At 41.5% G+C, this 20,252-nt stretch overlaps 2 protein-coding genes across 2 annotated transcripts; one reads left to right on the top strand and one right to left on the bottom strand.

Moving 5' to 3' along the window:
- Positions 1-85: 85 nt before the first annotated feature.
- b3gnt7l (UDP-GlcNAc:betaGal beta-1,3-N-acetylglucosaminyltransferase 7, like) lies at positions 86-2,517 on the top strand. The gene has a single exon (XM_062459711.1). It carries the CDS (start codon positions 477-479, stop codon positions 1,728-1,730), a length of 1,254 nt encoding a protein of 417 aa, XP_062315695.1. The 5' UTR covers positions 86-476; the 3' UTR covers positions 1,731-2,517.
- On the bottom strand, positions 2,253-20,249 carry cep104 (centrosomal protein 104). Its single transcript, XM_062459712.1, has 22 exons — positions 20,153-20,249; positions 19,412-19,538; positions 19,130-19,303; positions 18,781-18,919; positions 18,528-18,590; positions 16,869-16,945; positions 16,389-16,557; positions 15,197-15,352; positions 14,861-15,082; positions 13,997-14,218; positions 13,699-13,866; positions 12,080-12,253; positions 10,733-10,909; positions 8,378-8,578; positions 7,855-7,950; positions 7,477-7,537; positions 7,147-7,222; positions 6,820-6,928; positions 6,505-6,643; positions 5,394-5,461; positions 4,122-4,209; positions 2,253-3,633 (listed from the first exon to the last, which is right to left on the bottom strand). Exons 2-22 carry the CDS (start codon positions 19,522-19,524, stop codon positions 3,482-3,484), a joined length of 2,844 nt encoding a protein of 947 aa, XP_062315696.1. The 5' UTR covers positions 19,525-19,538; positions 20,153-20,249; the 3' UTR covers positions 2,253-3,481.
- Positions 20,250-20,252: the final 3 nt, after the last annotated feature.

Raw genomic sequence — 20,252 nt, 5'->3', positions numbered from 1 at the left:
TTGGTTACTTTCGATTACGTCATATTCTAATTAAAGCCTTAAAACTCACGAACTATTATTGAGCCAACACACAGCCATCTGTGAATTGAAACAAGAAACCTGCTGCTCACAGAGCCGAGAAGGGAGGGGGAAGATCAACGGTAGACCACAGCCTTAACGTTCAAGACTTGTCAACCAGACGTGAGAGCAGAGATGTTGGAGAAGAACTTGTAAAGCCATTGAGAGAAGGACGGATTGTGCCGTTTCAAAAATGTTTGTATTTTTGGCTGAACTCTGAAGACGCAGCATCTTGATAGCCTACTCATATAGAACCCACAATGTGATAGCCTACTAAGATACATTTACCTGAGACGTGTTTTCACAGACTACAACTGACCTAAAATGGACATAATAACGACACGAAATTATGATATATTGTAAAAACGTTCAACGTAAGTCTTTAAGGTTGATTGTCCTAAATATTGTGCACATGAACTATGGATTTTTTTTTTCGGAGAAAGAGGGTGTTAAAAACTCTGTTGAGTTTGTCTCTAGTTTTTGCGTCGTTACTGATGATCCAAAAATTTAAGCTTGTGGAAAACAGCTTTAAGGACAATGATGATATTGATACAAAAATTGGAGACAGATGGTGGGGAGTAGGCCTACAACGGGATTTACACAAAGGGAAAGGTGACTTTAGTAAAAGTAGTTTAGGTAACTACTCGCCGTCTGTTTTGGGGGATGTGGATGCTCAACGAGTGACAGTCTCCAACGCAACTCCGGCCTCCTGGGATGTGCATGTCATGAATTGCAGTGAAGATTCAGACGCCAGGAACCAGGACTGGTTTCGACTTCTGGATCCTAGGTTCCATCAGTTTGTTCTGCATCGACACTGTCGATACTTCCCCATGTTGATAAATCACCCGGATAAATGCAGGGATGGAGAGGTCCATTTGCTTATGGTGGTGAAATCCGTTATAGAACAACACGATAGGCGAGATGCAGTGCGCAAGACGTGGGGGAAAGAACAGACAGTAAATGGGAAGAAAATTAAAACGTTGTTTCTTTTAGGAAGTCCAACAAATGGGAAAGATACCAAAATTCTTCAGAAGTTGATCGAGTACGAGAACAGGATTTATGGAGATATACTTCAGTGGGATTTCATGGACACCTTTTTCAACCTCACATTAAAAGAGATAAATTTTCTCAAATGGTTTGATATTCACTGCTCAAGTGCCAAGTTCATATTCAAAGGAGATGATGACGTTTTTGTCAATACAGACAATTTATTGGAACTTATTAGTTTCAAGATTGAAGATCGTAAAGTGCTGAACATGTTCGTAGGAGACACAATTTCCAAAGCCATCCCTATAAGGAACCGTCAAAGTAAATACTACATTCCCAAAGAGCTGTATGATAAGCCATATCCACCTTATGTTGGAGGTGGGGGTTTTGTAATGTCCTCGCAACTAGCTAGGAGACTTTTCGTTGTCTCTGAGGATTTGGAACTCTACCCAATTGATGACGTGTTTTTGGGAATGTGCCTACAGAAGCTTCACTTGGCTCCAGAAATGCACCCAGGTTTTAGGACATTTGGCATAATGAAGCGCAGAGTGAGCCCAATGAACAGCGAACCCTGCTTTTACAAAAACCTCATCGTTGTTCATAAACTGAGCCCAGATGAGTTACTCAGGATGTGGAGTGTAGTGCAAAATGAGGACCTTGTTTGCGCTAAGAGAACTGCAATTTAGGCAAACAGGAGAGTTAATATCATGAAATACGATGTGTTGTTCAACATGTTTGATTGGATGTCAATCAGTAACTGTAAACTCAGTTGCAACAGAGGCATTGTAAAGAGAATTGTATATAAGATCAATTATTTGGCCAAGTCAACTTTGTTTTTGATGAAGAGTATAATGTTGCATTTACAACATTTGTAAAGGCCAACTGCATGTGAGCAAATGTCCAAGTGTGATCACGAAGACATGCAGGCCAAATCCCCAAGAAAACAAATACATTTATGTATGTTGTACAATAAAAATAGACCACTTTTAATAACCAATAGATTTTTTAATATTTAATTACATTGTAATTCATATTTGCAGGGTCAAATAGTACATGTTACTTTTAGTGTGATGTTTGCAATAAAATGTAAGTTCATAAACAAAATTTAATGTTTGGAATACAATGTACTGAATGTCAAATGTATTCTTGTTTTTCAATGAGAGCAGAATAGGTGTAACATTTGTAAAGTAAACCACAGCAACAGCAACTACTCTGTACAGCTTGATTTATTCAAAATGTTTTTTTACAAAACAATTGAGATGGAAATATTGTACAAGAAATACCGATTTATATGCACCTCAAACTATGCGAGAAAAAACAGTTACATCCATGGAATGATATACTATGTGGAACAAAGCGAATGAAACAAACTAATTGTAACTTCAGATACAATTAACCAAATGGTCTTACTGATGAACACAACTGGAACAAACTGACACAATACAATAAAATTCGATTGTATTTTCTGTAAAATACTGAATTAAATGGACATTTGTCTCTATTCTGTACATTGAAAAACCTAAAATCAATGGGAATCAATCTAAAAATACACTGACTGTACCTTCCTGCATTTCTAGACAGTATCTACATTAAGTACAGTAACATTTGTTTCAGAGTATTATAAATAAAATAAATACCTTTAAAAATGTGATTATGTAGGCTATACATTATTCAGTACAAAATCCCTCTAAAGTAATCACTCAAATGATCGTCAAACCATACATAGGTAGGGGGGAAGTTACATAAAATGTGTGTGATAATACTGACAACCCATGTGATCAAGTTGTACACCAAGTAGAACAGTTACTGTTAAAACTGCTCTAAAGTGCGCAATGTATCAAAACATACATTTTTAGTTCTTCTTTTAACATTAGTCATTTAAAACACATGATCATTTACTTTGGCAAAGTACTATCTATAATTATAACTCTATTGTTTCTGGCAAGCAAACAAAACTGAAGGCACCCTCAGTATTTGCTAGCAATGCTTGCTACTTTTCTAGTTCACTATGTATGCATTCCATTAGGTCTTTCTACGCTGTATGACAGCTGCCACTAAGACAGAAAAGCTGGAGAATCCAGTGAAAAGTATTTGAAGTATGCATTATTACAGTGTATTACAACACAGTAATTACCTAAGTTACAATAGAGAGGTGCTAATATCTGGGTTATGTAATGGTTGTGGAGTATAATTTATTGCACCAACCTATTGTACTGCAAACGGAAGGACAGTATGTGACTGATTAGGATCTTTAATTTCCTTTACTACTAATAATTAAAATGGCTGGATAAGAGACTGATAGCTGTTGTGTGTCAGTCAGTCATGTTATTTAACAAGTTGTCATTCTGAGGAAAGGAAAAGTGAAAGATTAGGGGTTATAAGAAGATGATGTCTAAGGTACTTCTAAATGTCTGTGAGTATGGAGGCTTGGGCGCATTCACCACTTGGATGGCATATGGCGGTTGGTTTGGGATCGACTGGCTCCGTGTGCCAGGGCGGGGATCCTACTTCCTCTGCCCATGGGCCTGCCTCTGCCTCTGGCTCCAACAGACCAGGACTGCTTCAGCTTCGTTCCACTGCCAGGCTTCCCTGAACACAAATAGAGGAGATGAATGACCTTCCACCAACACAAACTGCAGTAACCACACATTTAAAAAGCTCAGTATGCAATTTCTTTGTATACTGTATACAAATTACTAACCACCAACAGGTCCCACATACAGTTTTCACAAAATGTGGTGGGGGTACTGATGCAGGTATTTTAGTATTTCAGGGAGGAACATGTACATTATCAATAGTTCAACAGTGTGAATGGCTTAACATACACTTTGTAGGCTACTTGTTTGGAGTTGTCAATACAAATAAATAAACAGTTTCTCAAAACACCTCAAAAACCCATATTAAACCAAAAAGAAATCTGTTATCTCCATGAGCCTCATTGCTATGGTGCAGGAAACCAGAGAGGTAGAAAATACAGCTCTGTATTTATAAACAGGCATGGGTACTCTCCGTGGGTCTTACACTAGGCTGGAGAGGGAGGCTTAAGCAGGGAGTAGGCAGGGGGATGAATAGCCCACCTTGTGCCTGCTGGGTTCTCTGGGGTACCGCAGTCCTCCGTGAGTTTTGTTTACAGCCCTCCTGGCCCATGAGGTGGGCCTTCCATGCCTGTGGATGGGGTGGGGGACACAAAGCACACAAGTCAGATACTTTCCTGCTGCTCACCCAGTTTCTCTCTCTCCTCATCATCTGCAGCAGCACTGTGGGCCACTGTGGGCCGTGTGAGACCGTAATGGCCACCCTCCCTGGCTCAACACTGGGGTCTTTCACATGGCACACAAGGAGGGCCCATGGTTTGAGGGTTAGAGTTAGACGGGTCTGTCAGTTTTGCCATGCTGAAAGTGAGAATTGTGTAAGAGGTGAGAGAGGGAGGGAGTGTGAAACGGGAGCTGTGACTTCCTCAATAGTGAATACTGGCATGTACTGTGACTCAACTGAATCGCTGCTGAAATGTGTTTATTTTTGATGTAGCAATATTGTAGTGACAAAACACTAACGTTCATCTAAGAACAAAAAAAGAGTGCTAAGGATTAGTTCTCGCTGGTGTGGCTCAAATGTCCACATTTCTGAATGCAGTTGATATAAAATACGACACATTCGTGTCACCACATGTACGAGACAACAGTAGAACGAAGGCTGTTTATGTTCTTACACTGGATACAGTAGAAAATTATAGGTACAATAACCTTCATGTTTTGATTTGATCAAATAAAACCTAAAATATGTTGTACCTTAATACTGTCTTACCAAGAATACCAACCAGCTGAATGAATTTATACTATACAGTATTTATCTTAGTCTTACCAGGATTCAAATGACCCATTTCAAAGAAGGTTCCTTAAGTATTGCTTTGAACTGTCTTTAAAAGAAAACAATAGTGGTGTTTAGACACACCTGTTTTGGTCCTTAGTCCTGACATTACAAGCACACTGAGACTAACAGTCAGTCATAGAACAAAGGGATTGGAACGAGGGCCGACAAGGTCAAGGAAGTTTCATGCTGGTTTTGGATGTTGCGTTATTCCTTCTAATTAGCATTTTAGCTTTTTGTTTGATTTCCTTATTTTATAAGGGAACTAAAAGTATTACATGCTTACTTAAAAAAGGCCAGCTGTCCTTCCCGTTTTTAGGCTACAGAAACTGCTATTTCTATCCATTAAGAGAATTAGTTTAACAGTGCTGTTAGTCTAGGAAAATGCTACATAAAAGCTTTGGTTGGAACAGGTACGAAGACAGTAAATACGAGTGGTCCTATACTGTGTAATATCCACTACTTCAACAATAGAATCTCACCTCCTCTCCAGGCATGAAGTTGCCATGACACAACGGACAGTGGTTGTATTCTTTTCCTGAAACCGGGGCTGAAACCCAAAAGACATGAGAAGGCTGAGTGAGAGGTGACATCCCTGGAGAGAGACGCAGCGAGCAGTCTGGGATAAAGATTTAGCATTTGTGAGATTTCTCATGACTGTGGTATCACTGTAGAGACTCTACCAGCACTTGGGTTGGGTCTATCTGTCAGCAAATAGGACACAACAACATTTTCATTGACTGTATAAGACAACTCTGCCAAAGCAGCTTCTACCTTAACACACTGTTAAAATGAAAGATCACACACTAATAGATTCCAAAACGGTTTCATTGCAAAGAACCCTCCTACTGCCATATTTCAATGGAAAACAGCCTTCACTGTTATGGCACTGTCCTCCTGGGGGGTATTCCAGGTAGCGGGTTTAGTGAAAACTTTGAGTTGGAGGCATACTCCGGGTTTTCCATTCCAGAAAGAGAGGTAACGAAAACTTCTGGTCAGTGTCCATGGTAACTTTCTCTGTGAACCTAACCTGCTTGCTAGCAGGTTTTCCATGACAAACTCTGCATTTCTACCTATCCCCTCCCACTTTCTGAGCCTGATAGCGTTGGCAGACATGGGATGTCCTTTCCTGCTTCAGCCGACAGATCTCGAACAAAATTTAGGACTGGCTATTGCATTCAAATGTATGCATTGATTCGGCAGCAATTGTCTCCTACGCCAATTGTATACGCTGCTACAGCCGTGTTGCTTTTTTCCGGAATAGGCTATGTGCTCAGATTGACCATAAACACGTAATAATCGCCGGGTGCCATGGCGGATCCTAGTATCGGAGCTCCATTGATGTTGGCTTTTAATAGTTCTCATGTCCGCGCTTAACTTAGAGTGAGAGTGGACGTACTCAACAAATTCAAATCAGCTTTTATAGAACCGAAACGTTGGGAGTTTCCCATTTTAACTCAATTCAAGAGTTCAGGGTTAGGCTCACAGTTTGTTAAACCTGCTACCTGGAATACCCCCCTGGACTGACTAAAGGGCAGACTGAAAAGGTTTATGTTCAGGCTGTCAAAAACGACCAGGAAGTGTCCCACTCACGGTTACAGGCGGGACCTTGGGCGTGGCGAGCCAGCTCATTGGTGGATACTGCCTCAGAGCAGCGAGGACACTGGCTGAATCCCGCTCTGCCTTCACACTCCCCCAGAAGATGCTCTGTGAAGCTAGCTATTTCAACCACCTGTAAATACACACAAGCTCAGTCAGAAACATACACTACAACCTGAAAAGGCCAGAACCGTTCTCAAAATGGTCTTTCATTATAAAGTGTAAAGTCTCCATTAATCCCAATGCCAGCACGTATGGCCTGTTCAGTCACATGAGATGGCCTTCAGATCTAGAGCCAGGGTAATGTACCTGTCTGCACTGGTCACAGCGTTGTAGCATTGGACAGTGCTTCCAGTAGTGAAGATCCAGTCCATCTTCAGTGAAAGATGAATCCTTTCCTCCACAGAAAATGCACAGACTGAAACAAATTTAAGTAGTCTTAAAAGGTTAATACTGCATATTTAGGAAATGCACAGGGCGATATATCCAGAGGAACAGACACATTTGCTGGTGCACATCAAAATATAAAGGGCTTACACAAAATGTAACATCATATTCATGTCTTGCAAGATTTTGTTTCTGGAATCCACTCTGGTGAAATTCCACAGTTCCTAATCTAGCTGGGTCTAGACTTACTTGTCTAAATAGCTGACAGTCGTTGATTGATTATCTCCTGGATCAGACGTCTTGTTTTGGGGAACCTTCCTTACAGCTGCAAAGCAATGCCAACAACATTTGACACTTGTTAACACCAATTAGAGGGATTTACACCATAGCAGCAATTATGTGCAAACTATACTTCAAACCAAAAACAAAATGACACAATCATGACTGGCCCCCCTGAAAATATCATTTATAATCATCTTTTTTAAAGTGTATGTTTTTGGACAAGATTTATAAAATCTATCCTCTGGTACACTGGTAGATGGTACTGAAAACGTGAACAGGGGTTTCCCTCATTCAGACCTGTTTTGGCAATCTTGGATGCTTCTTTCTCTTGTCCTTTGGAATTTTCCTTTCCCCTTTCCTTTACAGGTGCGAATGTGAAATGTGTAAAAAGGATGTTAACCAATTAGGTAAGATAATTATTTGGCAACATAATATTTACTGGAATGTTTGAAGACCACTTCAACAAGACCTTTATATTGAAACATACACCCAGTGAAAGGACATTTACACACAACCAATACTGATTAACTTGACTCATTGTCAAGTAAGGTCTTGCATTCCCTAAACAAAGATGCAATCAAAATTCCACAGTATCTACGTATGTACACTTGAGAGGGTTGGCCTTTAGTAGACGTAAGGTAAGTGTGTGTTGGTTGTGATGAAATATCTTCTTACACTGATCTCCTTCAAGGCAGCAAGTTGCTCCTGAAGAGTTCGGATCTCCTCCTTCTCCTTCTCTCCCGCCTGCTGGGCTCCCCCCTTCTTTGACATCTGGATGAAATGATGCAGCGGGGCACAGGTTTAGTATCTTCCTGTCTGCAACCATCTCCCTCTACCTTATCCTTCTCTCTTCCACATTCTTTCTCTGAGTTTCAGTCTGTCACTGTTTCCCCCCCTCGACCTATATCTCTTCTCTCTCAGCCATGTCTGAGTGCTTGGCAGAGTGTACTGCTGCAGTCAGTAACAGTTGGACCATTACTTAGTGGGATTTGTATTTTGCCTAACAAGAAAATAAGGATATTCCTTGTAAATAAAGCTTGTCAAGATGATGACACACTAAATCAACAAAGAGCCTAGACACATCCTCATTAATTGTCACAAGGCTTAGATTACACTGAATAGTGCCCTTCAAAATAAAGATTACTAAACCAAAAACTGAACTTATTACTACAAAAAATAAAAAATATTCAGGCCTTGCCTGTGTCTCAATGGGTCGTCCATCGATCCTGGCAAAGCCATCAAATATGCTCTTGTAAAGGATGTTTTTGCGCGTGGCACCGTCGTTAGGCGGGAGGTAGCTAAGGACGCCAGTCTTGTGCTTGTGGTACATGGCCAGGATGATGTGGACGGCCAGCTCTCTTACCTCAGACGCACTGTGCTCGAGTGCAGCTGTACAGAACTGGGGTGCAAAAGCATCAAAGCAGAGAGTTTAATAACAGTATACAGCCTCAGAGGTAGGTTGCTAGGGTTTGACTCATAGAGGTCCTTTCCTGCAAATAAGTAAACATTTCCACATTAAAACTCAACATTTATAACACAGCATTTAAAAGTCCACATTTATAACACACAACATTATATGTTTGTTGGTATTAAATAAGGATGAGGGCATTGAGAGGGAAAAAACACCCATAATCCTAAATTGTGAGACCAACATTATATGAAAAACAACCCAAGTCTCTAGAGAATGAAAACACAATGGCTGTCACAGTAGCTTCAGTATCACCTTCAGAGAGTGTGTAGCTTGTGAGGTAACTGTGTGCAAATGGAACCAATCCTAGGCTCAGGACAGACAGGCATTTTCCTTGTCTATTCTCCACATCTCATTTTAATTACAGGGAAATTCAATCACCTTTATGCTCTCACTCCCAGCCCATCACCCAGGTAACAGGGGGAGAAGGAACAATTGTATCAGTGCTTAAACCAAGGGGCTGGCTAACCCTTTATTTAGCAAAGAGGCAGTTGTTTTCCAAAAGATTTTCTATACTTGAATGCTAAGTGTCTGCTAAAACCTGGCTGTTAAGAATATAGCCAGCTAGTATTTGGTAGCCTATTCATTTAAAAGTTTGTTTTTTTTATATTAAAAATTAAAAGGGGCGAGCAACCGAGGATTAACTTGATTAGTCTTTATTAGCATTAAAATGCATTCATTCAAAAATGTCCTTGAAAATGTTCCTTGACATTTATTTTAATGATTTGTACTAAGCCAACTGTTTCAGTTAGTCACACAGATATAGTTTACAGACATTTAAATCTCTCTATTTTTCCAAGGTATAACATTTCCCTAAAGCCTTACCATCCTTCAATCTTCGCCATAATTGCATATCAGCCATTGTAAATGCTAAGACTGTGAGTAAGCCTGAGGAAGGAAGCCTTTAAAAAAAAATCTGTGTCTCATGAGCTTGTTGTGCGGGCGTTAAGATGTCCAAAACTCTGACATATTTTGACAGAACTGGACCAGAAAATCCCCCAATAGTCAGAGGCACTACGGTTGATACCTGGTTAAAAAAAGATCTATGACGAAAATTCCCAAAATATTTGAACTTTGGAAAAGAACCGTGGGAAGTCATCTGGATGGCATTCATCTCAGTGTTGACAGCTCAATTTAAGAGAAGAAGAAAACCTTTCCCAACTGTTACATCTCAATCCAGCCAATAACACGTTTGCCTAGCAAATACGGAAGACACCAGCACAAAATAGGCACTAGGTGCTACCAAGCATGCACAAACATGCAAACACAGGCCACCAAATACCATCTTCTGAGAGGGAGCAGAACCTAACAATTTGCTCTTGCCATAAAGGCAGTGCAGGGGTAGCTGAGGGTGAATAGGGGAGTTAAACGAGAGCTGTTGTAAACTAGAAGGAGAGAGCCAGTCAGCATGGCCGCTCTGTCAACAGTTGGATAGTTTACACATAGATACCAGGTCACTGTTGGAAGTAAAGGAGGGAACAGAGGGAGGAGGGGGTGAGAGTAGGGAGATCAGAGGACAGAGGGCTGGTGAATACTGTGGATGCCAGCATTGATAACTGTCCCAAAGCTGACCAGAGGTAACAGCAGGCAGGTCTATGCCAGTTAGTTAGACAAGAAAGAAGAAACATTCAACTTAAAACATGGATTAGTGTCAAACTGAATTGACAATCATGTGTGTACACCAATGTACAGTACCACTCAGATGCAAGTGACTTAAGAGTGGACTGTAGAGCCAAATAGATTTTACATCCTGAGTAGATTAATTGACTTTTAACTGAACTCTACAGTTCACTGTTCTTTCTGAACTGTACTCATCACTTAAGCATTGATAGTGGTCTTGCTGCATCTAAATGTCTTAACCAATTCACAAATCCATCTTTGAGACTTTGAAGACACCAAGAAAGTATTCAGAATGAATCCAGCCTGGTCATAGTTGGAAGGGGGAAGGGGACTCGGTTTTTGCTTTGTTGAGGGCTTCAAAGAACTATGTCAGGAATCTCAAAACAGACAAAGCAGGGATGAGTGTCTTCTGGAAGACCCCTCACTGCAGTCAATAAAGTGAGAAGAATGGCTTCAAGGTCATACCTTCATAACATTGTCCAGGGTGAAGCCAGAGTTGACTGTGCCCAACTCTCCGAGAAGCTTGTCCAGTAGCTTAGCCCTACTTAGGGCCAGGCGTCCAGGGAAGTTTATCTTGAAGGGCTTCACCAGTTCACCCGGGACCACCTGAAGGGATCGCACCTCTTTGAACAGGGCCATGTCCTGAAACAGGAGGAACCAGATTAAAACCCTGCATTCTGCTGCATGTGAAGCTCTTAACCTTTATGATCCAGATGTTCTTGTTCCTGTTTAGTAACAACTAGAATGCTGGTAACCACTAAGAGGTGAATTCCATGAAAGGTGTATTCATTATCTCTGCAACAAAAAGGTTTACTAATGGCTACCCCCATTTACTCATTGGGTTGGTGTAAAAGAGGTTTTTGATTTCGCAATATACTTTTTCATTTGTTGTATGCCATCATCAATGACGTCCATATACGTTTAGTCTTTGTTCGCCCCTATTGACCACTGAATGTGGACTTTATTTGGCCCTCTAACAAAGAACCATTGAGTGATCTAAGGGGACTGAGTCTTAACCACTGAAGAGACGGTCATGGTCAAATATTGACACTGAAGCACACTCCCTGACTAACTCTTAAGGATTCCCATTACTCTCTACCTCTTTCACAGGACTCTCTCACACGCACACAACCTTTCAAAATCACGGACATACTGTACTATAACATGTAAATATATATGTGTCCTCTCTACCTCCGATAATTCCTGAACTCTCTCACTCACAAACATCCCAAGTTCTCTCACACTTTGTCCCTTCCTCTAGACTGAAGACACACGCGCACACACGTGGGTCATGTTAAAACTGTAACTCAACAGTCCCAGAATACTACAGTACAAAATGGAGCCTGTTTGAGAATTTGGAAAGGCGTGAAAACAGCTCTTTTCATCCACACCTTGCTTAATGTACCCAGATTCAGAAACATGTTCTGCACAGAGCAGTTTACAGTACAATACCTGGATGAAAGCTGTAGCTGTGTCTTGTGGATTATTCCCATGAGTAATGCCATTTACTTACTTTCCATTGTTACATTTAAAAAATCAGTCAGCTAATGTACTATTTGTCGTGACATGTCATGACTGCACTGCTGTATGACCCAAACTAGCTTTATGGTCCATATGTTCTTGTTCTCACTTGGTAACAACTGTATTGCCGGTAACAACTGAGAGGTGATTTAGATGAATCCAGTATCACTGTAGCAACAAAGTTTCCTAATAATGGGTATAGGGTTAGACTTTAATGTGTTGCAAGTGATCATCAATGATGTCTATATACGTGTAGTCTTTGATCACTCCTGTTGTTTCCATAAGCCCTACTTGAATGAAGGTCGTTGCCATGGCCCTTAGCCTGGTAGCTGAGTCCCCCGTTCTGGATAGCAGATTAGGCCAGGTCTGCTCCACACAGTGGGCTACCTCCACCCTGCCCAGCCCCTGGCCTGGGATCAACTGGGTCAGCAGCATTCTCAACAGCTTCAGAGATGCCTGGAACACCTGGAAGAGAAGTTCAATATCAGACGCTACTGAATAAAGTGTATCTGCAGGCCTTTAATGTACAGTAGCATGTACCCCTAATATGGTCTGAAAAATACCTTTATGCTGTCAATGTGGTTGGCTAAGGCAAGGCACAAAGAAAGAGCTGTTTTGAATTGACCAGTTTGGAGGCAGATTGGATTTGACCAGCAATGGAAGCAGAAATGACCATGGTTAGTTACATTGTTATAGTTTAAAATGTATGGAACCACCAAATTCTACTTTGGTTACATAGTTAAATTTGTAGCAATTTGTGGCAAACTGAATTACATCATGCAGGCTCAGAGGTGCAATAAGTTGACTACTGTAGTTATTACTTAATTATCGTTTACGATTACTATTAATGGTCATGTACCTAGGATAATGCATCATTTGGATTATTGCAACAGTTATTTTTACCGCACAAACAGTATAAAGTCTTGCTTACAAGGTCTCACAAATTCTAAAAATATTTATTTAAGTGGGAAAACTCTAGATGAGGGGAGTGGGGATGTGTGAGTGGAACAGGAGGGGCATTGTTGGAGGGGTGGTTGGGGGGCAGTGGGTGCTGCCTGTGTGTATATAGTCGTTCGGGTTACAGTTTAAGTATTGAACACACATATCAAACAAGTCCAGTAAACATAATCAATTCATGTACTTGACAGAAATGAAGGAAAGCATGTCTGTTGCGAGTATGCGTGTTTCAGTTTGTGAATAACAGTTTGTCAATTTGTTCAGTGCCAGGCCAATGTATGCAGGTCAAATTTTTTGAGAAAGAAATATTTTACTGGTCAATACACAAATGCACAAATCTGCTAGGAACCATGCTTAGACGTAATAACATTAAAGCTAAACCTTGGTGGAAATGGCTTGATTTCTTCTGTTAGAATTGAGCAAACATGGGAATTTCTGTCTTTCATTCAACCTTGACCATTTGTGCTGTCCTTCCTCTTGTAATTGGTCCAGTCAGTTTCACCTGACAGCAGCATCAGATAACCGGATTGTTTGCTTTAGAAGCGAGGACAAGGTCTTTTCCTCATATTATCACTCTCTTTTCATGTTTTTCCACAGGGGAAAAAATCTGTCTGGTTAAAACAGATATGAACAATAAAGCTCAGGTCTAAAATCAATCAAAACTGCTCTTTAATGGATTAAGCATAACACATCAATGTTTTGATTCAACAACTCCATATGAAGAACAAAGGGGATGATGGTAGATTACTGGTAGAAGTGAGAAATCTCAGAGCTGAGTATGACAGACAAGTCTATACTGTATGCTGGCAAGTACTCTATTGGACCTTGGAGAAACCAAGGACTCAGCCAAAGGAGATCCAATCAAAGGAAAAATAGGAATATTATTTTCTTATGTGAGTGTTCACACAAACTCTTACACCAATTGAACATGAATGAAATTCCCTCAAACTCACAGATGACACCTTGTCCAGGAGGGCCTTCTTAACCAGGAACACTGCTGCCCTCATCATGTTCCTCAGCTCCTCCTTGGGGGTCCCTGAGGGGACTTCAGACAGCCTCTTGTAAACAGCCAGCAAGGCATCTTCACGGTATGACCAGGTTTTTGAATAGGCCCCCGCTACCTGAAAGGAGTGAGAGAAGGGTAGTGTCATTGTACATAGATACACAAATATTGGAGATATTCACAGTCATTAGAACGCATATTTGGGTTTCAGTGTTTGGTGCATGTTGCTGTTTGACCATGTATCTTACCAGGCCGTCTCCATACACCTCTATGGGGAAGCTGGCCTCTCTCTGAGCTCTCTCTGTGAGAGGTTCAGGCTCCCCGCTCACGGCACCCCCCCCTGGGCTGCGGGGGCTAGCCAGAGGCTCCAGGGGCAGAGGGGACTCCTCATGCTGGCTTTGGGGCGTCTCCCCTGGCCTCTCCTTCTGCAGAGCAGGTAGAGGCCTCTCATCATAAGGCAGGGGGATGACCTGAAAAATGGTGGATTTGTAGAGTTAAGATTGATTGATGCTCTTTGTGTTTCATCATGAGAATTCTCTTTCTAAAAACTCAAGGCTTGTTCCTGGATATATAACCAACCCCAGCTCACTGCAGTGCATACTGGCATACTCCTGCCTTGTAAAAGGCTCAAAGTGTGCCCTTCCAGCCAGGCTGGCACCCCCCTGAGTCACTCGACTGTTTCACACTTTTAATTAAATTGTGAAACTCAACCTGTAGGCTGGTCACACTGGTGCGTAAACCATGGAGTCTTGGTCATAATCCGACGAGAGAACTGCTCCAAACATCTCAGAGGCTTACAGCAGGGTACACGTGTTCCTTTATGCAACACTGCCCTACCTTGTACACAGACTTTGTGTTTACTATAACATGCAGATGAATACGCCTTCTGTCAAAGCACAAACTATATTTACTGTACACAAATCACAAATACTAAAGCATGAGGTTTTAGGTTTGGATCCTACGTGGAGAAAATAAAATGGCACTTTGAATAACAGTTGCTTAATGGACATCACTAGTTTATAAACTTATTTTTATCATCTTACTATATTACCATAATAAAACATAAACAAGAGCTAGTAGACTGGGTGGAGCGGCAGGATGAGTTTACTCACGTCTGTGCGTGGTACGTCAGGGAGGGCACGGGGTGAGGGGGGCTGGGGCCGTGGAGGGCTGGCAGGTCTGGGTGGAGTCACCTGCTCAACCTGCCGGGGCATAGATTCCTGTTTTTTCCCCTTGCTCATGGTCTCCATGGACACCCTGGGCTTAATGCCTGGGGGCCGGTGTCTGGGAGAGGGGTGATCCTGGCTCGGGGACGCCTCCACGGCTCTGGTAATCTACAGAGGTCATGGACAGAGGATGTGGAAAGGTAAGCTGGAGGGGACTTGTGTCATGTACCAACAGTACATACTTTGACCATGATGGGGGTCAGGACTGACTAAAACACTGACTGTGTTCATGTCCAGCAGGTTGTGAACCTCCAGTTGCTGGTACACCGTCGTCCTGTACTCCTCCATCTGCTCCTTCTTCCTCTTGGCTGTGTCATAGTCTTCCTTCTCTATGGCGCACCTCTTCTCCACGTCGTAGCGACCCAAACGCTCTCCCACCTGTCAAGCAGAGACGAGAGGAGGGAGAAGAGGAGAGTGGGGAAAGGAGAGAGAGACCACATGGATTGGAAGTTCCCAAGTGTATCCGACTTTATATTTGATTTTCTATTGTCTCGATTATACGTTGTCTCTACTTGTTTGAAGTACTGTACTGTAGGGGAATGTTATTGGAGGGCTACATTATACAAGCAGTAGTTCATGACAACACAAATATGACGAGTTGGACAAATTTGGTGTAAATGGTAGTTACTATGTAAAAAGACATTGCCATGCCAACAGAACATTGTGGTATTCCTCAGACAGAACGGTTTATCTTTACAATCAGGATATTGGACGACAGGTTTCTGTAAGTCCTTTGAATAGTTTTACATAACTAAACTCTAATAGCTGAAAAAAGTTTCTAAAGAGGCCTTGCAACACAAACTGAACTGGCATTGCTTAGTCTCCTGTAGTTATTATAGTGTTGTATTGACATGTGACATACAACTTGAGATAAAAGATCAGTGGTCTAGGTTAAGCTTTAACCTTGTCCACTTTTCAAGCTGCATGGTAAGCAAAGACAATTGTTAACAAGAGGTAACAGGGTGTGTCTGTGTGTGTGTGCAAGTTCTTTGGTTACAAAGCTACAAACAGACACCACTCACTGGACATCGCCGCAGCTGTTGTGACTATTAAATATTCATGGTTGGTATGACAACCATGTGGCTTGTAACAAGATTCTGAACAATGTTTAATGGTTAATGTTACAAACGATGTTAAAATCAAACAGTAGATCAGCATGACAAGAAAGAATGAAAATATGTAATTGATCTCATCCAGTCTTGGCCAGCTGTTCACACTACACTTTATGATATCACTACATGGTATTCTTACAGTTCTAAAGTGTAGCTATATTGGGCAACTACTTTCGAAGAAATCATGAATCAGAGTCCCTATTCTTGATTAGAAACTACAATCATTCGAATGGATCGGATTGTTTGTTTTATCTGCCGTTTGACCAAGCTGGGTAACAAGCAGAAGGCCTTGAGTGCTGTACCTTCTGCAGGTCAGCGATAGCCTGCTTGAGCGTCTTGGCAAGGTCGTATCTCTCCTGGTGGACCATGTCCTGCTTCTTGTCATCCAGCAGGCGGATGATGTGGGCCACCTCTGGGTCCTGGTACATGTCGAAGGCCAGGTCATCCAGAGGGGAGATGGACTCACATTTACTATGGGTGATATAAGAGACAATATTGTCAAAGATGACACATTTCACTACATAGTATGAATTGTGTTCACAACAAAGAAAAGATGGAAATGAAGAACTCTGATTCTCTTTAAAACACAGTTTTTCTTTAGTATTAGAGCCAGAAGGGCTGTAACTTATTTTTCTTTGTTTTCAACAAACGTTTAGTACAATACCTATTGAATTAGCAATCTGAGAAGAAGTTAATAGACAGGGCATTTGTCTCAGCATGACAAGAAGGCTAATGGTGTGTAGAGGATCTGAACAGACAATGGGCCTCGGCTTCCTCCTCACCCCATGTAAGTCCCATCCAGAGCACCCTCGTGCTGGGAACTGCTGAGGTAATGCTCTATCAGCTGCTCTCGGCTGGGCTAAGGGTCAACACAAGTACAATTACACACAAGTACATAGCAAACAAAACAACGGAGGCCTCCATAAACAAACGGTCAAGTAATGACAGGCTACACACAGACGTGTGTATATATAAGCATGTTCTCTGATGTGTAAAACAGAACTATTCCCAGAACTGTTTGTGATTGGTCATTCTGGGTATGTGAATGGGGCATGCACCCACAACATGTATTTGATTCAATGAATGGCAAAGACCCTTGTCAAATACTCCCAAGTCAAAAAGTGGTTGAGTCTGGAAGTGTATTGTGTTTTGGAGGTGGAATTTAAAACAATGCAGTACAGGTGTACGTTTAGCCATCTCATCCACTTTACACAGAGGTCAACACATCATGTGCATACGTCATCTGTAAATCAAGACACCGAGAAGAACAACACTAAACTTCTGAAAGATAACCGACCCATCCAAAGGTATCACTGGAATAGTGAAGGTGCTTACAGAGGGATTAGCAGAGCAACAATGCAGAGCTTGTTCAGTGGAATCTGTATGTATGTGTGTGTGTGTGTCTGTGTGTAGGTAACCTCTCCACTCCAGGGTCTGTCCGTCTACAGGTCTATCTGATTACACTGGGTAACTAAGGCCTCTGTGATTACACACTGCCTTCTCTCGAGTTTGATTACTACATTCCTGCCACACACACTCCCCGTAAGTATTCATACAATACAGCAGCAACTGAAAATGGGTGTGTCTGTTCTACATCTTACATACTAATACCATTCTAGGTAGCCCAGATGTGCTGCATGTGTACATGTAAATCTACCAAGTGATGTTTGTGTGGTGGAGTTGGCTAATGGTAATTAGTTTAAAGCATGTATGCACCTAAAGACTTCATAGTCAATCAAAAACCGCTGAATCGGTATATAATTAACTTTTGTAAATGTTTAATTGCTGCAACAGGCCAACCGTTTTAGAATCAACAGCCCCATCTTGTGTTTCCTGGCAGCATTGCATGTTCATTCTTCTGTGACAGGCAATCTCGCACTTAGACCCAGACTCTTCAGCTGCTTTTCACTACTAAGTACCGACAAGACTCAACACGTTTAGTTTTCTACTGCGCTACTGTACCTTCACAATGTAACTGGTCGTCCTAGAGACAATGCATGAAACTGCAGTGCTAGTAAGTAATGGGGCATGCACCCACAACATGTATTTGATTCAATGAATGGCAAAGACCCTTGTCAAATACTCCCAAGTCAAAGCCTTTACACACCACTCTCGCTGGATCCTTTGGTTGGCAACACAAACAAACTTCTGCACCTCCTCAACTGACCACGCCATGGTTTTTTCTGGTTGCCATTTAATTCAGTAGTCCAGTGAATACAAAATTTGCAGTCACTATAATGTAGCTTGGCTATTTAAAAATGGCATGTTCTAGTGTAGCCTACAGTAGTAGCGCTACTGTAATTTACAGTACTAGGTATCCCACAGAAGGCAAGGAGAGTTGAGTCAAGCCAGAACCGTGTCATGGAAAAGGGCTACTACACTCACAGACTCACAAGCTCACGGACACATGGACACACACACACAAAAGAGCGGTCACTTACAATTGTGTTAATATCATTGCCATCCATAGAATCCCCCAAAACATTTATGGCAACCAATGCAACCTGGAATTATAAACAAAAGTCTGTGAAATGAATGCATTGGTGAATGAGCAAGTACATGTAGGAACGCACGAATGAACAAATGCTTGAAAGAATTAACTAATGAATGAAAATTGTGACTAAACAATTGAGTGTGGTGTAAATGGTAGAGGATGTCTGTGAACAGTGACTGTCTATTAGTATAGTAAAGTACCTGATTGTAGACATTGTAGCGGTTTATGTGATTTCTGTGGAAGGTTATGCGAAGGTACGTTCCAATCGCGTCCACATGAACAGACTTCAGCTCTCGAGCTTTGAAACCAGTCTTCTCATTGTCGGACAGAGACACGTATCTGTGGTAGATTGCTAGAATAATTAAGGTTGATTCTTTTGATTTAACAGTTATTTTGCTTTTGAGAACACTACTTAAAAGCCACTACCGTAACAACATTATTGTGTGAAGGAACATGACATGCCCCAGAAGTTGGCTACAGTGGAGTCACCTAATATAATATGTTGACTGTATAGATCAACCATGTCCCTTGTGCTTGTTATGGACTCACCCCAGTCTGCGGAGTGGTCCGGAGTGCTCAGAGGAGTGGGTCTCTGGTACACTGTCCCCAATGTGAAATTCAATCTTGGCTGAAATTAGGTACTGGTGGGCCAGAAGCTGCAGCTTGCGCACCCTGCTGCGCTCCACCAGCTGTAGAGTGACCTGCTGGGGGTACGGGCAGAACCTGCCACAGGACACACAGAAAGGATACTTGTGATACAGTTTGACAGGATACCTGTAAGGTATTACAGAGACAAATGTTTAAAGTCATGTAACAAGTCTCGAAAAATACCTAGTGGACCTCCAGCCATTAACTGTAGGAGCATGGACCATCAGCTCCTTGGCATTGTAACTGTCTTCATGTCCTGAAGAGCTGACCACCACAAATCTTATCTTCCGGGGCATCTTTCAGAGACACACTGAAACAGAGGCCACACAATTTAAATCCTATAGTATCCATATAGAGCATGGGCAAAACATTTTGAATAATTGGTATTGATTATTACCAATAAATGAATACCAACATTCATGAACACTGTACTATGTCTCTAGGTCTTTATATGTGTTTCTATTTTTCAAATACGATTATCCAAAATAATAATGCGTTTGAATCATTGTTAGAGCCAGATAGTTGTTGCACATTCCAAACAATGCTGGATTTGCATTTATCATGTAACTTGCCTATAAGATGAAGCAATTCAACATGTTATTCACGCCTCGAATGGCGAGGTAGGGGGGGTGGGGGTGCCAGTCAGCCAGCTACAGTAACCTTGGACTAAAAACTAACCTCGTTGGACGAAAGTGCAGTATGCTTTCGACGTACTAGTTTAGCTAGCCTACCTAATCTAACGTCGTTGGCCAACAACACTGTTAGCCAGGCTAATTTAGCTTAACTTTTAGTATATTAAGCTTTCAATACTCGCAAAATTCACATTATTTAACTGACAGTATACGTTAAATTAACTTTTCCTTTTGCTGAAACGTCATTTCATTGTCGATATGAGATCATTACTTATTATTGAATGCATATTACCATTAACATCAGAAAAATGTTGACAGCTTGTCCAGGTCCCATTTCATCTCCATAACCACCACTGACAACAACCGGAATCTGACATGCGCATTTCCAGTTT

The sequence above is a fragment of the Osmerus eperlanus genome, chromosome 4 (assembly GCF_963692335.1).
Source record: "Osmerus eperlanus chromosome 4, fOsmEpe2.1, whole genome shotgun sequence".
Taxonomy (NCBI): Eukaryota; Metazoa; Chordata; class Actinopteri; order Osmeriformes; family Osmeridae; genus Osmerus; species Osmerus eperlanus.
This window is presented reverse-complemented; position numbering and strand designations above follow the sequence as displayed.